Source organism: Cricetulus griseus, chromosome 8 (genome assembly GCF_003668045.3).
Source record: "Cricetulus griseus strain 17A/GY chromosome 8, alternate assembly CriGri-PICRH-1.0, whole genome shotgun sequence".
NCBI lineage: Eukaryota > Metazoa > Chordata > Mammalia > Rodentia > Cricetidae > Cricetulus > Cricetulus griseus.
Genome location: NC_048601.1, coordinates 11,003,502 through 11,021,767, shown reverse-complemented (window position 1 = coordinate 11,021,767; position 18,266 = coordinate 11,003,502). Strand labels below are relative to the sequence as shown.

At 42.2% G+C, this 18,266-nt stretch overlaps 1 protein-coding gene across 1 annotated transcript in view; it reads right to left on the bottom strand.

The window, feature by feature from the left end:
- Slc15a5 (solute carrier family 15 member 5) overlaps positions 1–18,266 on the bottom strand; it is a 96,151-nt gene that overhangs the window by 35,514 nt on the left and 42,371 nt on the right. Inside the window, exons 6-7 of the mRNA XM_027429932.2 lie at positions 10,780–10,962; positions 2,306–2,437 (exon numbers count right to left, since the gene is read on the bottom strand). Of these exons, the coding sequence (XP_027285733.1) occupies positions 2,306–2,437; positions 10,780–10,962 (315 nt within the window). The remainder of the gene's footprint in view (positions 1–2,305; positions 2,438–10,779; positions 10,963–18,266) is intronic.

Below are 18,266 nucleotides of genomic sequence, written 5' to 3'. Positions count from 1 at the left end.
ATATGCACACATACCAAATAAGTGCAAAAGAAAACTTAAAGTGCTGGGCAGAGGATGTAGTAGCTGGCAGACGGCTTGCCTGGTGGACAGGAAGTCCTGGGTTCAAACCCTAGCAAGGCATACATTGGGTGTGGTGGTGCATGCCTGGAATCCCAGCACACAGGAGGCCGAGGCAGGCTTCTCCTAGCAAAAGGCAACAATAGCGTGGCTGCATCTGAGCTGTCACCAGCTCCTATGGAATTCAGCACTCTGTTGAGGTGGTCTTTGGGGATGCTACTCCATTAGGCTCATATGCTGGCTTGTGGGGACAGTTTTTCTCATTGCCTTTCTATGCCCCATCCCTTATTCACTGAGTCCAGTTTGATTAAGTGAACTTGGCTTTAGTGATAGCTGGGATCTGCAAAGTTGTGGCTGGTGGATAATATGCAGGATTTGGGAGGAAAATTCAGGAAGGTTAATCTCCCTCTGTGTAAGATGCTGAAGGCAGTAAAGTCAGATTCAATTTATGAAGAGATACGCTGGTAAACATATTTGACTTCAAAGTTCTTCTAGAGTGTTTCAGATGAGATTTGATTGTAGAAACTCTACATTTATCTGTACATTTATTTATTCTGTGTCTCTCTTAGTGCTCCTATTGAGTCTGTTCCATTTTTACTTTCCACCATTTGTGTTCCAGGGATGGCATTCAGATTGCCAGGGTTGGCAGTAAACCCCTTCACCCACTGGGCCATCTTACCAGCCTTGAAAATCTTTTTTTTTTTTTTTTTTTTTTTTTTGGTTTTTCGAGACAGGGTTTCGCTGTGTAGCTTTGGAGCCTATCCTGGCACTCACTCTGGGGACAAGGCTGGCCTTGAACTCACAGAGATCCACCTGCCTCTGCCTCCCGAGTGCTGGGATTAAAGGCGTGTGCCACCAACACCCGGCTCCTTGTAGAAATCTTTTAAAGCCAACTTTCAGGATTGTTTTCATTAAGCAATATGAAATAAGGAAACATGTTTAGCTTGTGGAACGTTTAGATGTAAATTTAAGTGAGACTTCTTCGGGTCATTTATACAGTCTTGAAAGGAATGCTTTACCACAGTGAACCTACTCATCGGGAGTCAAGTGCTGTACTTTCTGGAGCTAATGTTGGCAGTTTTGATTTGAGTTCTCTGAGCATCACAATAGTATTTCCCACCATTCTGTGTGACGTGGGTCTTGAGACACAGTGAGTGAGTGTCCCACATGCTTTTGCTTAACTTTCTGAGATTGGCAAGGCAGATTTTCCCCTAACTTGTTATATTAACTGTTCTTGATGTTAGTGTTTCCTTGAATCCCTGCGAATCTTCTAGGGATTTAGGGAGTGTCCATTTTTCTGGTCCAGGCACCCCAATACCCCATTGCAGTGCCTGGGATATAGTGGGTTCTTGCCAAGTATTTTTTTGAACTTTGTGTTTTATTTGTTGCTGAGGAGTTCTTTTCTTCAGAGTCTGAAAGCAGGTAAACTGAAAGCTTGTTTAAGAGAATGCAAATCATCCCTTTCTTTACATTATTTTAAATGTACAACCACAAATGTTTTTGAAAGTAGAGAGGAATAAGTTTATGGTATGTTCCTTAAAATAAGCAAAAGCCAAGTAAGATAAAATTTAAGGTACAGTGACATTTAAAAGTAAGATTGTTTGATTTAAAAATACAGCCAAAGGCATGTCCCTGTGGCCATTAACCTGACTTCCATGCTGCCCATCTTTTCCATTCACAAGCCAATTTAAGATTAGCATTTTAACATTTGTATCTCAAGTTTTCCTGTTTCTTATTTCTCTTTTCAAAATTTCTACTGGGAAATATTTCCAGATTGTTCGTTAGCTACCTTAGAATTTCTCCTCAGTTGTGTAGACAACATTTGGGGTCAATCGAGAGCAAAGTGGGCCATGGAGTGAGCAACCTACAACCCTATGTGTCTGCAGGTGCTAACTCTTTTCCTTATTGTCTTTGATATCTACCAGCCATTACTGAATACAGCCTCATCACAAGGCCTAATTCCAATATGATGACCAGTTCACTTTAAAATGCACTTTCAAAAGACAGTCTACACTGTCTCATGGGAAGTGACATTCTGTAATTACCTCCTCCTATCAAAAGAAAAACAATTCCCGGAAATTAATGAATACAGCAAGAGTCTACTTCCTATCTTAATTCTATCTTAATTGCAAAAGTGGATCAATTAAAAAAAAAGACTATGCTTGCAAGGCCCTTTTTTATGGTTTTGTCTCCCAGCTCCCCAGTCATCAGTTCAATGTGTACAATCATATGGTGAATGAATTCTTACCTTTTGAGATGAGATAAACCAGCTCCACCAGCAGTGCCCCCAAGAAACATGCGAACCCCTGGAACAGTGACAAAAAAGTCATGGAAGTTCCTCTGAAGGTGCTTGGAATGAATCTGTGTATTACCATGGAGACTGGGGAGAACAAGAAGAGTCAGAATTCAGGACTTCACCTCCATCACTTTCTTAGGTTATGTCCTGATGAATGCTGATCATGCATCAAATTTACCAATGAGCAAAACATGGGCTGGGCTTTGTTAAGGTTAGTGCCCAGGTAGGTTATGATGCAATTTAGAGTCAACTTTTCAAGGAATAAAATACGACAGCATGCACCCTCAAACAGCTGCCAGGAGGACCTGATTGCCTGGCAGGTGAGTGCTGCAATGGCTTCACCAAATTTCATACATATTTGAATATTTCTGATGCCTCTGTATCAAGGCTCGAGTGACTCTGGATATCATTTCTGTTGTGATTCCATAGTCTGTGGAAAACTTGAATTTATCATAGAAAATTTGCACAGGGATTCTGGAGTTACACAAGAATGCTCTAAAATCTCATGATAACCATTTTTTTTTCCTTTGGCCCCATGACCATATGTTAATTTATTAATCCAAGTTTCAACATCTTCCTGTTTGAAATGGGAATATTATCATTACTCGCACACAGAGAGGTATGGTTATATTTAATGTGCTACCTATAAAATGCTAAGTTTAATGCTAATTTTCATGTATTGAATAAGTTTAGCTACCTTTATCAATTTTTCTTTTTAATATTTTTATTAATTCTGTGAGAGTTTCATATAATGCTTTTCGATCATACTCGCCCTCAACTTCTCCTATAGCTCCTCCCAGAGCTACCCCACTTATTTACCCTTCCACCCCGCAGCATAGCTTCTTGCTGTTTTTTTTTTTTTTTTTTTTTAAACTCCAGTTTGTACTGCCCACACCACCTGCCTGTGGAGCCATCCCTCGGAGCCCTTTGACTGACCCACCAGGAACCACACCTTTAAAAGGGACTGAGTCTCATCCCCTGGGAGCCATTCTCAGCAGCGGGTGGGAACTTAGGCTTATGAATTCCTTCCCACTCAGTGCTGTAATGCTGACCGGCAGGTCTTGTGTAGGCTCCCACAGCGGCTGTGAGTTCATGAGTGCACCGGTCCTGCCGTGTCTACAAGATGCTTTTCCTCTGGTCCTACCCAACTTCTTGCTCTTATCATCTTCCCACCTCTGCTTCAGCAGCGGTCCCTGGGGCCTTGGGACAGGGGTGATATAGATGTCTCATTTGTGGCTGATTGCTGTTGTTCTCTGCATTTGGACGGCTGCGAGTTTTTGTGTTAAAGTTAGCTATCTTAAACAGTATTTATCCTACCGGTGCGAGGCGCCGTACAAAACCCTTTGTATACATTGTCCACGTCCTGGTTAGCCTAAATTGCCAACTTAGCCCAGGCTAAAGTCGCCTTAGAGTGGGAGCTTCAAAGGAAGAGTTGCCGAAACCAGATTATTAGTTGTAAATTATCGATTAATGTATTATTAATTAATGTATAATTAATTGTCATAGGAGGACTCTGCACACTGTGGGTGGGACCATCCCTAAACAGGCGGTTCTGGGCTGTGGAAGGAACTGGCAAGCATAACCCAGCCAGGGATGAGCTGGCAGGCCACATTCCTCCATGGTTCCAGCCCATTTTAGTACTTGCCTTGAGTTACTGCTCTGCTTCCCCGCATAATGGGCTGTAAGCCAAAAGATACTTTTTCATCCCCTAAGTTGGTTTTGGTCGGGGTGTTTTATCACAGCAACAGAACGGAAACTAGCAACACACCCCATTAAAGAGGAGGTATTCAGGAAGAGGGAAGGGCTTAAGCATTGGCTACCTGAAACAACTTTTTCCGAGTCTTGACGGTGGCAACATACTGAGACAAAGCCACGATGAGGAGATTTTCAAAAAACTAGCTAGAAGTCCTGTTTTCTGAGATTAGAAATGGATTAAAGTCAGTCCATGGGATTATGTTTATGATACTCTGGTGTAGCTGTATTAAACCATTCTTGTTGAGAAACATTTGACATTTATTATAGGATGGTATCTGAGAGCTGTTTCAAAATGACGGTAACAGGGAGAGAGAAGGACGGAGATGAGAGTCGATGGGACACATTTTACCCTGCATTATACTTTGTTGAAGCTGGAAGATGGATGAACGGGGTTCGTCTTACTCAGCCTAATGTTTCTATTCAGCAAATAAAGAAATGCATATGGTAATATGAACTATCCTAACTCTGAGTGGTTGAATTATTTGGCTTCTAATTTTCTTCTTCTTTTGTGCTTTGAAAACTTTTCTAGAGTGAGATCATAAATTAGTATTAAGGCCCAGTTTAAAAACAAAAAAGATAATAGGAAACAGACGAACTTGAAACACTAGACATTTCCTTGTCTTGTCTATAAGAAGAAAGGTATGTTTTTAATGCCTCTTTTGTCTCTTGGGAATCGGTCACACCTGGCTTGCTTGTATTTCCCCTAGAAAAACCCTGCACCTGTCCACACAGTCCCCCAACTATGTCATTATCATATCACATTATCATATCACATTATCATATCACACGGGCCACCATAGCATTTGTGTGGAGCCCAGAGGGCAACTCTCTGGGATCAGGTTTTTCCTTCCACCTCATAGCAGGTCACCAGGCTTGTTGACAGGGATGTTCATGTGTAGAGCCATCTTGCCCGGCACTGGGGTAGTTTGAAAGAAAATGCCCCCCAAAGGGAGTGGTACTATTAGGAATTGTGGTTCTGTTGGAGTGGGTGTGGCCTTGTTGGAGGAAGTGTGTCACTGTGGAGGTGGGCTCTGAGGTCTCGTATATGCTCTAGCCACACACAGGGTCTCAGTTCACTTCCTGTTCCTTTGTATCGAGATGTAGAACTCTCCAGCACCGGGTCTGCTTGTACACCACCATACTCCCAACTGCTGTACTCCTCACCCTCATGATAAAGGACTGAACCTCTGAAACTGTAAGCCATCACCTCAACTAAATGTTTTTCTGTATGAGTTGCTGTGGTCATCGTGTCTCTTCAGAGCAATTGAAACCCTAACTTTAAATGTCCTTCTTTTAAATGAACTTTAAATGACAAGCACTTTAAGTGAACTTACTGACATACAATACAGATGCATATTAATGCTCTTTCCTGTACTTGCAAAACATCTCTGGTTTATTTTTCTGTGAGTCCTCCACTTGTCTTTATTTAGGGGTGTCCCTGTCTATGCTCTAGGAAAGCTGTTGAGAGCTGGGCCGAAGACAGGTAGAGGTGTCCTTTCCTTCTCTGATTTTAGGCTCTGGAAGGGCTGGCTGACAGAGGCATGCACGGGGCTTCCCAGGCTCTCAACTGAATAAACACTGGCTGTGTATAAGGACAACGATGACGGCAGCAAATCACATCTGATATTGGTGGCCAGGCTCTATAGCTCCTTTGCACAGTAGAAATCGCCACCAGGACCCTGCGGTCAAGCCTCTGGTGCTTCCAGGAATGTTCATGTGCGTGTAAGCGGCTCTGGGAAGAATTGATTCGGGTTCCAATGGATTTGGCTTATGAATCCTGCTCACCATAAATACACGCAATAATGGGCAGGAAGAATAAGTGGGCTGATTTCTTTCCCTGGGAGGAAGGGCAATGCATGAGACCATGATTACTCTACTACTTAATTATTAATCCCATGCTTTTCTCTTGCTAGAACTTCTGGTGCAGTGTATAATTCATGATTACACTTTGCCAGCTATCTGCTTGCTGGTTAATCTTTCTTTGGTGTCATTTTCATCATTTTTCGAAAGCCTCCAGTTCCCCTTTATAGGACTTAGCTTTTCAAGCCTTCAGATTTCCAAATCTCGGGTGCCTAATTGCGTGTTCTGATCTTGCTCAACTTTAGCGATCATCAACCTGTGCTTTCAGGCTCCAGGACGCTTCTCGTAGCCCTTTATAGTACAGACATTATCAACAAGTCATCCATACTCTAAAATAACCACTGTCCTAGGGAGACAGTAAAAAAAAAACACTTCAAAGTGTCTATGAAAACCCGTCTTCTTGCCAACGAGAGCTGAAAACGGGCCTCCAGAGAGCAGCAGGCTACGGTCTGAGGATGCCACTTGCCGCATGAGCCCAGTCTGTAGCATATGGAGGCATTATCGCCTTCCCGAGGCACCTGTGATGGGGAATTTGTTGCTGAGAAGCTTTTTTCCCCCCCAGTTGTTCTTGAACAGTTGAAAATGTGTTTATTATGTTTAGAAAATGTAAAGGAGCCCGATCCCAGAAATGGAGCTGACACCATTGGACCCGTAGAGCACTGTTCGCTGAAAGTTTCAGCCTGGAATCTCGTGACAACACGTGACCCTCTGCTTCTCTTGCATGCTGTCACCTGCCAATCGTGTTCTCAGAACTGACGAATTCTCACGCTCTCTGTCTACAGTGTCACGTGGGTGAGCTCTCAGCACCTTCATTCCCATATAACCCATCCTTCTATCCATCCAGCTCCTGCTTTCTCTGTCCATTTACCTCTGATGACTTCCGTGATGCCTTAATTTTCAACCCATTTACACCTCAGACACCGTATCTTGAACCCATCTAGTGATGACACAGCTGTGGTGGGAAACTGACAGGCCAGCACCTGTGTGCATGAGATTGCACTAGAGCGTGGCCATGCACTCCATTATCCATTGTCTACCGCTTGGATTGTACCATAATGCCAGAGCTGACCAACTGAAATGGAGACCAAACTATAAAATCTATTAAAGTGGCTTTGCCCTGACCTAGTGAGTGCCTCCATGCTGTAATCGCCTCTACACAGCCCTCCCAGCTTCTATCTTTCCTACTTTCTCTCTACTCCTCAACAGCTAAAAAGCTGCAAGTTCCCCAATGACAATGTTTTGATAGATTTTCATCTTGACTTTTTCTTGCGTTTTTGTTATTGGTGGTAACTCTAAAGCTTCCAGGCCTATGAACATCTGAAAAACATACTGCTACAGTTAAGCCTGGTTTGAAAGTTTTCTTTTCCCCAGTAACACATCTCCAGTGTACCGAGTGTCATTATAGGCCAGAAGACGAACCTGGATATCTTTGGAATGAGTCCTTGGCCACTGTCATCCACACAAGACATAAAAATAGTTGGTTTCCCTCATTCAGTTATTTACTCAATAAAAAAAACACACTGTTTATTGCACAGCTTTCTGGATGTGTGTGTACACATCTTTCTGGATGGTCGAACTCACATGACTATGAGGACAAACCATGGGGACAATAGCTCTTGCCTGAGGGAACACGCATTCTTCTGCCAAGCAGCAGACAGTATAGAAGGCTACTCAAGATTTTTGTGTTACTTAAAACAAACAAACAAGAGCCAGGCATTGGTGGCACACGCCTTTGATCTCAGCACTTGGGAGGCAGAGGCAGGTGGATCTCTGTGAGTTCGAGGCCAGCCTGGTCTCCAAAGCGAGTGCCAGGATAGGCTCCAAAGCTACACAGAGAAACTCTGTCTCGAAAAACCAAAAACCAACCAACCAAACAAACAAAAAAACAAAAAGAAGTGTGTATGTCTGAGGCAGGGAGCAGGATGCAGGAGGTTATTATAGAGACAGGATGGGAAGTAAATAAAGTAATAAGAATGGCTTCTCTGAGTGGATGACTTTCAAGCAAACTCAAGAAGAAGAAGCTATCATTTCAAAACAGGAAAAGGTATTGTGAACACAAAGTCAATTCATGGGTCTCAGAAATGGGATTACACTGGCTGACCTAGAAACATACAGACTTGTAGTGAGTGGTGAAGGGTCAGGATATTATAACATGTCATGGGAACACTACACAGATGCCTACTCCTGTCAAGGAGAGAGTGAGATTGTTTACCTCTATGTCTACTGGGAAATGATATTCCCAGGATGTTGGGATAGATGTTTAGGAGAAACTACCATCGCTGTTCTCAAGAGAATAGACTTGGCATCAGAGAGATGACCCAGTGGTTAAGGACACTGGCTGCTCTTTCAGAGGTCCTGGGTAGAGTTCTAGTATCCACATGGCAGCTCACAACAGTCTATAAGTCCAAGGAGATCTAATTCTCATGCCCTCTTCTGGCTTCCTGGAGACACCAGGCACACATTATGATGCTCAGATATACATGAAGGCAGGCAATCATACAAATAAAATAAAATAAAATAAAAGTAATTTTAAAAAACTAAAAGGGAGAGAAAGAATGGGCCAAGGTGGCAGGAGAAGGAGGGGGTATGTGTTCAGAGGCTCTTCAAACAGATATGGCCAGAGTTAGGTCGTATTTCCAAACAGACTAATTCTTGCTGTTGGGTTGTCGGCAACATGGAAGGAAGGAATAGAGAGGGATCTGGGTGGCTTGTGGGAGAAAGGCAGTTCTGTCATGTCATTAGGTGTTTAGTTTGTTTGTGACACAAGGAGCTGTGCTGAGTCCTGAGTATGGCACTACTGATTTCATGCAAACAGCAGTAAGGAAAATAAACTCACATGATGCTGCTGATTGCAAAACGCTGTCTATGTACGAAACACTCAGTGTTTGCTTTGCATAGTATGCTTCCCGAGGTTCTTGGGATAACGTCTCTAGATAATGAGAGAATACCCTGGCATGGGTAGTCAGTGGCATAGCAGGGCCTGAACTCAGGTCAGTCCAGGTTTAAGATCAGAAAGCTAATGGCCTTGCTGCACTGCTTCCCTGGCATTACCTGATTTTACAGATCAACATAGCCATTCACACTTTATACCCGTTGGTTTTCAAAGAAGGGCCTCCCAATCCCATTCTCCCTAATGCTATGATGTAAGGAATAACAGTATTTTTCACATTTTTAAGATCAGAAAGTTGAAGCTTAGAGAGTAAATGACTCTCCACAGGTCTCTGGTCCACAGACCCTACAGTAGATAAAAGCTTACTTAGTTGAACTCGGTTCTCTGATAGGTGTTCTAAAGTGTTATGTTAGTGATTACATCACACGACCCATCGTTTTTTTAATCGTTCATGGTTTTAATGATCTCTTTGGCTTCTCAATGTTGAATCACCTTGATGAGCAGGCTAGGAATTTCCTCCATGTAAACCATTCTTCTACAGGACGCCTAGAATTTGACCAATTTTCAAGAACTTCCTACAAACAACATTGGGCTGATGGCAAATGCCTGTGTGGAAGCATTCGTTTACACGTGTTATTTATTCTCTCCTGTGCTTCACAATGGCCTTGCCATCACAGAATCTAATAACCGGTTCATATGGAACCTGTGAATTAGATGTTTTAACACAATGGGAGAAAATGTGACTGTTTGTGACTACGATTAGACAAATTTCATTAACTTATTTCAACTTTTTAAAATAATTGCTCTGGTTTCATATATGTGACATTGTATGTGTGGACATAAATTTATTAAGTATCTACATAAAGAAGTTTGAAGTAGCTCAGACTATAATAGACTAAATATTTTAGACACAAATGAGATGATCAGAATTTTCATTTAGGATGATGATGCAAAGATTGTGGAAAACAGGAGACACTGGATATATGAAGACAGTTAAAGGGACTGGAGAGGTGGCTCAATGGTTAAGAGCACTAGCTGTTTTTCTAGAAGACTCAGGTTAGATTTCCCACACCCACGTGGTGGATCACATGGCTATGTGTAACTCTGGTTCTAGGGGATCAGGCGCCCTCTTCTGGCCCCCAAAGGCACTGCATGCACAATACATAGGGTAAAATATTCATACTTGGAAAATAGCAACAGATCTAAATTTTCTTTAGTTAATCATATAAAATATGGGTTGAGTTACATGGAGCCACCACATTTCAGGGAACCATGAAGAGTTTCAAAACCCAGGATATGCTTGCTAGGTTAGTCTGGTAAGTGTATATACACACAAACACACACATGACAACATTGCAGGAAGTTCTCAAAATTCTGTGATAAAGTATAAAGTGGCTCGCCTAATCAATATAAGCGATCTAGATAATCTAGAAACTTTGGGTATTTAATAAACATAACTTGAACAGGTCTTATGAAATTCTGGTGATTACACTTAATCTAGGGTAATTTAATTTGAAGACATCGAGTTATTAGGTAAATTGCATCAAATTTTCATCTCATTTGCATGTTTATATACTCTCAAAGTCCATGCACCACTTTTGGAAGGTTGCACGTGTGAGTGCCTCTGAGTTAGCGGGAGGGGCGTGGCAGGGTGGAGGACAGATTTTAACCCAGTGTGGGCAGTTCCTTGTCTTCCGGGTTTATTTCTGCCCATTTCTCTCTGACCAAATGGTCTTGGCTCTCATCAGGTTAGCGAGCCCTTTTATCTATACCTTAATAGAATTAAGAGTCAGCTATGGATAGTGGAATGAAGAAAATCGCGTTGTTGTTTTAAATGTGGGTGAACACAGACTTAATGAAAGTATCGCTGGGAATGCAGGGGCGTACTCCTTTTAAAGCACTGGCTCACAGCCTTACTCACCCGCTGGGTTTACCAGGGCTTCAGACACTCCAAGCAACACGTACTGAGGAACCAGAGAGCCACAGGCCAGGGAGGAAACCGAGAAAGCTTTGCCTGAAGGAGACTGCTCCGGGGTGAGTTTTCTGTGTATTTCTAAGAAGCCAGCTATTGCCACAGACAAGGCTGCACATCCGTTCCCAGCAACTGCAGAGGAAATCAAAACGAAAAGAGAGCTGGAAACATCCTAACACACCACAAAGTTCTTTATGATTTGGCTTGGGGAATGGCCCTGGAACATCCTTCTGATACCTAGAGAGCGCGACCCCTATGGTGCAGCCACCCCAGGCTTAGGCTGCAAAGGGCTGAGTTCACTCCATTTTGCTTGATCCACTCCTTACTGGGCCTTGTGCTTGTTGCTTACTGTCACTCTCTGGGCTCCAAGGACCTGGGAATAATGCTGACTTTATAGGGAAGTTGTCAGATTTAATATACTACCGTGCTGTTAACATCATAAAGTCTCCCGGTCACAAGTAGCAGTGATGATTGTCGTAGATTTCATCTTTTAACTCCCCACATACAAGTCTTTGTTGAAGGTAACGTCCCCTCCTCTTTTTTTTTTTTTTAAATGAAACAAGGTCTCACACTGTGAGGGTATCAGATATGTTGACATTCATGCCTCAATATCCCAAAAGCAGTAATACAGATAAATTTCAAAAGCCATATTTGAATAAAATAGTGATTTGGAAAACATTTTAAGGCAAAATTATCTCTTTATATAATTTAAATTATTGTTTTTAAAGGATTTGGAAATAGAATTTTATCATCTCTATGATTTTTCTATGTGGTGTTTCTGATCTTTGCAGTTGATAGAGAATTGAAGACTAGAAACCTTTTTGAAAAAGGTAAAGAAGGGGTGGGGAGATGGCTTAGCATTTGTTGTGAAAGCAAAGGACCCAAGTTTGAATCCCCAGGATCCCCTTGAAAGCCGAACATGGTCATGTGTAAGTGTCCCCCCAGCATTTGAGGTAACGGTCAGGCTCTGGGAGCTCACTGGCTGGCCAGACCAGCCAAAACTGCATGTGTCAGGGTTAGTGAGATATCCTACCTCATTTCACGTTTCTTTATGGCTGAACAATATTCCACTGTGTATAAATGTCTCATGATCCATTCATCAGCAGAAGGACATCAGGCAGCTTCTGTCTACTGGCTATTGCGAACAGAAGGACACTGCAGAGAAAGTATGTCTGTAGCAGGGTACAGAATCCTTCCAGTCTGTGCCAAAGAGTGGCCTAACTGGGTCACATGTGAGATCAATCTTTAACTTTGAGGAGTCTTCATATCTATTTCCATAATGCTGCACCAATGGCAATAATTGGTCTCCTTTTCCCATATCCACACCAGTATTTCTTGCCTTTTTTTTTTTTTAATTTTAGGGAGAGTCAGTTTTGTTCAGGCCTGGAGGCCCAGAGAAGCAACCCATGCTCCAGTAGAGAGGCCCGCAATCCATACAAGCAGCACTAAGTGGAATCTGGGTTAAACAACAACAACAACAACAACAACAGCAGATGAATAAGGGCTGGGAAGTTGTGGTTGGGGCTAGAGGAAGAATTAAAGAGGAGGAAAATGGTTAGCGGATTCGCTCAATATGCATTATGATGCATGCAGGAAGCTTTAAATATAATAAATGATGTCAAGATTGATAGACTAAGCCAGATTATACATTCTCCTGGCCTCCACACATGCGTGCACTGGGATGTACACCACACATGCACCACGCATGTGTATATACACATCACACAAAAGTAAAAATGAAAACCTAAAGGAAAAAAATGAGGAGCAATTTTAAAAGTGAGTGAAAAAACTGAAGAGGTGAAGAGTGGATGACGAAAGCAGGCAGCCATCCACACGGTGGGCAAGCCCTTCCTTTCCCTTTTCAGTGACAATCTCAGTTAGGTCTAGAGGCTTGAGTCTATTGGGGATCTACTTCAGGAAAAGAAAGAAAGGCAGAGGCCACTGAGAGCCACTGGAGTAAAGGTAGAAACATAGGTGGAGCCCACGGATAGCAGCTAAAGGAAGTGTAAAGAGATGGCAGATAATATGAGTCTAGGCGACCGAAAACATGGTGGAGACAGTAGCATAAATGAGCTTCATAAGAAGACGGAGGGAACATTAATTTTTAACAGACTTCGTGGCACAAAAGGTGGTCAAATACGTAGAACTTCTCAGAAAATAATAAGACTATGAGCCTCAACACAGGAGACGACGTGAATCAAGGCAGGACTCCTTAGTGTGAGAGTTTAAGGCCAGAAGAAACTGAAAGGGGGCTGAAGAGAACATCGAAGTAATGCCCCCAGTGATGGTTAGTTATATTTGGAATAAGAAAAAAGGGTCAAACTATGGAAAGGACAGAAAACTGCAGCGTTGAAGACCCCCGGCCGCTCTGAGGCATCAGCAGGAGCTTTTGACTTGGAGGCCCAGGTGTTTCAGATGGCAGTGACAGGATGAAGGGAAGTTGGAGAATCAGTTGAAACTTTGTATTCTGAGCTGTGAGGTTCTCAAACCCACACTTCTCCAGCAAAGGACAGCTGAGCATCATGTTCCTGCTGTTCCTCTGAAGACGAACTGGAGATAACTCTCCGTGTTTCCATAAGGTGACCTTGGACTTGAGAAGGAGCATGATGAGAGTGAAAAGTAGGGTTCTGGACAGCGAGCAACTCCCATTCATCTCTCACTCTTAGCACTAGGGGTATTCTGAAAGCAAGGCATAGAAAGCGTTTGCTCTCGACAGTGGAATACCCCATTACTCTCCATCTCTTGTCTTTTTCTGAGGGGGGATTCCCACAATGATATGACATTTGGTAAGTCTCATCTGTGTGCAGACACACTATCAGCTGTGTTCTTGTAGTTTACTTCTTTCAGTCATACTTTTCAGTTATTGTCTAGATAAATGGGCAGGTGGAGGTCACCAGAAGTCTGAGAAGAACAGCCAGTATACAAAAGAGGAAGGAGAGACACTCTGCCGCTAATGCTCTTGGAGACTGGGAGGAGTTATGGTGTACACAGTAAAGGAATGTGTTTCCATGAAAGAGAACTCGTATATGAAAGCTAATGGTCAAAATGTGGTATACTCTTTGAAGGACTAAGTCAATGACATTTCCGAAAGATTAAATCAAAAACCAGGAAGAAAAAGAGGAATTCAAGCAAGAAAACTCACCCACCCACCCACCCATCCACTCATCCACCCATCCACCCAACCAACCACTCACCAAGCAAATGACCAATTAACCAATAAGAAACCGACCAACTAACTAGCCAATCAGTTGCCTAACAAACCAGCCAACTATAGTCAATCAACTGACCAACCAACCAAACAGACAAAAATCTCAAGGTTATAGATATTTGAAGAGAAAATCTTGAGACATTAACCGAATTGCTTTTTAGAAAGTTCAACATCTGGCCAATAGGAAATCAAAACTTAATTATAAAGAAAATAGAAGGAATTGCATGTTTTTTTTTAAATAGACAACAGCCAGACATTATTCAGAGAGTGAGAGACCCTGGAATAATCAGCCCTAAACAGGATGTTTCCATTAGTCTGTCTCATGGATCAGAGAACCCTGTGGAAGAAGAGGCAGACAGAATGTATGACCCAGAGGGGACTGAGGACACCAAGAAGACAAGGCCCTCTGAATCAACCTGATCAAGGCTCATGTGAACTCACAGAGACTGAGGCAGCATGCTCAGGCCTGCTCAGGTCTACACCGGGTCCTCTCTGTGTATATTAGAGCTTCCAGCTTAGTGTTTTTAGGGAATCCTAAGTGAATGAGGGGGTACATCTTTGATTCTTGAGCCTTTTCTTGGGCTCTTTTCCTTCTGTTTGTTTGTCTTGTCCAATTCAGGTATGATGGTTTTGGGGCTTTGTTTTCCCTGTTACACTTTATTTTGTTTTATTTTTTATTATCCTTTAGAAGCCTATTTGTCTTCTAATGAGAATCAGAAAGGGAGTGAGTCTAGACGGGAGGGGAGGTGGAGAGAAACTGGGAGAGATAGAAGCAGGAGAACCATAATCAGTATATATTGTGTGAGAAAAAAATCTATCTTTTTTTTCTTTTTTCATCCCAATTTTTTAATTTAAATTAGAGACAAGATTTTCAATAAAAGGCAAAAAAAAGAGATAGTAGATTCTTTTCCTGATTCAGTTCACACAGATCAACTTCACAATGGTTGAAAAGTTTTTTACCAAGATGTAATAATATGTGCTTTTAAAACATCTTACAAGCAAGCCATAAAACTAGGAATGAGTGTCAAGTTGATTTCGGGTTTCTCATTGTAACTTGCCTCCTGAAGGCACAGCTTAGTGGTAGAACATTTGCTTAGCGTGTGTGAGGTCCAGGTTCAACCCCACCACAGAGAGGTACCTAATTTAGTATTTGACTTCTAGGAGGGTCTTCTGAGATGCCTTTTTGTGTCATGTGACCTAGATAAAGACTTCACACACTTTGAATATTGACATCGCGTGGTCTATGCCCATATCGCCCCATGCATTTGACCTCTCCTCCTCTCTAAGGCCAAGCCACGGTTGTGAGTGTTCAGATAGGAGACCACCAAGTGATGGTCTATAGGTCAGAAGGTTTATAGTCTGCCTGAGAAAGCTTGTAGTGTGTCTGCTGATTTGTTGGACTAGGGTCTGTGGTTTGAGTTTTCTGTAAATGGTCAGTAATACATACAGTTTCTGTATGCCAAGTATGTGTGTAACAAAAGGTTTTTTTTTTTTTAAAAAAAAAAACAAGCTTTTAATGATTCACATTCAAAGTAACAATTTGTGGGGGATTTCACTTATCTGGGGCTCAGGGTTAACATTTCTTATGGTCAAATAACTCCAAATGTTCATTTGCGCAAATGTCTCCATTTATTTATTTATTTTTGTTTTTTTGAAACAGGGTTTCTCTGTTTAGGTCTGGCTATCCTGGCACTTACTCTATAGACCAGGCTGGCATCAAACTCATGCTTGCCTCTGCCTCCTGAGTGCTGGGATTAAAGGATGCACTACCACCACCCATCAAGAATCTCTCAGTTTACATGTCCATGGGCATATTTGGGACCAGATTTGGTCCAGAGCTATAGTGAGTCATTTATTTAGTAATCTGGGTTTGCTGTTCATTTTTTAATTTTACTTTTGACTTGATGACAAACTGTGGCTTTTTTCTGGGCCACTGCTGTTGTTCTATACACCTGCACGAAATCTTAGCTAGCTGTCCTGGGGCTTCTTCTGTTCTTGACATTCCTCTGTGTGACCATCCAGCACTGTGTTATCACTGGGGGCTTGTTAGCTATGGAAACTCTCAGGCACACCCCCCCCAGTTACAGAATGAGTACCTGCACTGAAATTATATTCTCTGATGGTTCCTATCCATGTTAAACTCAATTATCATAGACTGTTCAACCTGACCTAGCTCAATCTAACCAAAGGTTCCTCCAACCTGATCTAGCTCAATACAACCAAGGGTCCTTCACACAAATTCGGACAAAGCACACATTTATTTAATTGTTTCGGAAGGTCGTCTTACTCTGCTGAAGAAAAATACCTGAAATAGGATCATTTATAAAGAACCAGAATTTATTTTCTCTGTTTTACTTGTTAGGACAGCCATGATCATGGCTCAGCAACTTCACTTGCTTGGTACAGGCCAATGCTTGGTCTATGTCAGCGCCTTGGAGATCGCAGCCTCCAAAGAGGAGGAAGGCCGTGACCTCACAGAGCGGAGTCAGAGGACAAAAAGTACACACTTCTTCCATCAGGCCCTTTTGTAAGAGCATGGAATTCCATTCACGGCTCAGTCACCTCTTGCAGTCAAAACCTCCCACTACTGTCCCACTGGGAATTAAATTTCAATGTGACTTTCAGAGAACATGAGATCATTTAAACTATAGCATGCATTACTTAGATGACCTGGGACAGAGTTTATTGTATAAAGAGGATCTAAATGCCTGTGTTTGCTACTGCAACTTTAGGCCAGTGAATTTGGTTCCAATCTAAGTTTAATCTACTCCATTAATTTTTTTTTTTTTTTACTGGGGTGAGATCACAGCATACCCAAAGCAGACTGCCATTGATCAGAGTGCACAGATTTTAAAGTTCCTGTAGATCTGTATTTACAAGATTGAGCACAATGGTTCCAGGGGAGATATCAAATAATATATGCTTTAATATTGGCTATGTGACTGCAGACAAGCCTAAAAGAGCCTCGAAGCTCTCATAATTTATATTATTATCCCACCATGTAATACTTTCGAAATTAAAGTGCAATGAAATAAGAGAAAGTTGGAATTCATTCCAGAATTAACCCTTCATTTACTGTTACATATTGAAGCAAAAATATAATAATACGTAATGGACACACTAAGATTCTTAAGGTATTGGCTAAGCGTGTCCATTAGGAAGAGTATGGAACTTTCATGGGCAGTCTTGTATATGGAATCTAATGTGTCAGTGTGCTGTCATAGCTATGAAATTCTAATGAGATTTTTAGGACATTCTTCTTGGATCCTTCATTTAGCAGCTTTTCCAGAACAGAAAATGAACTCTGTAATGACTTCATTATCATGTGTTTGCTGCCTTTGGGGAAGACACTTCCCACTTTGGAAATGTGTGCCAGGCTAGAGAGAGAGTCGAGCATTTAACAGAGCTCACTGATCTTGCAGATGGATGGTTGGGTTTCAGTCTTAGAACCAACATGGCAGATCTGATGCCCCCTTCTGGCCTCTATGGGTGCTGCATGCAGGTGGTACAGGGGCTTACATGCTGTCAAAATAAAATACTCATGCACATAAACTCTCAAAAATCACTCTTGGTTGTATGCTTCTGTGTTTGGGTGGAACTCCCCCCTCATCTCTGAGCTGTTTCTCTTTGAACCTCTGATCTCATTTCAGGAGATGGGACTCAGTCTCTCTTAATTTTTGAGTGTGGAACAGATTAATTTGACACGACCAGACACAAGCGTTTCTCTCTATAAGGCATCAAATACTGCTTCAAACAGTGCACCAGGTCCATCTACTCCACTCCAAACTTAGTTCCAACTACATGTTAACTTTAAGGTCTGAGGCTATCAATGTGCCTCTCTTAGACAACTGAACAACTAAGAGGAAAACTTAACTGCAGCTCGTATTTATAAGTGACTCCTGTATCTGTTTGCACAGTTCTTTCCATTAAATAATTTTGCACTGGGCCTATAGGATGTTTTTTGGGCCAACTCATCAGTTTGAAAACCTCACAGAAGACAGTAATTCCAACCAGGCCTAGTCTTACATGCCTGGAATCACAGTGTTCTGGTGGTTGAGGCAGGGGGGCTGCCACCAGTCTCAAGCTCAGTGTGGTCCAGGACTGTTAACAGCATGAAGGGATTTAAAAGTAGAGGAGAGAGAAGAGAAAAAAGAGCGAACCCTGCTTTCAGTTGATGGGACTGAGCCGGGACTTTGATTTTAATCTAACCAGCACTTCCTTTCCAACC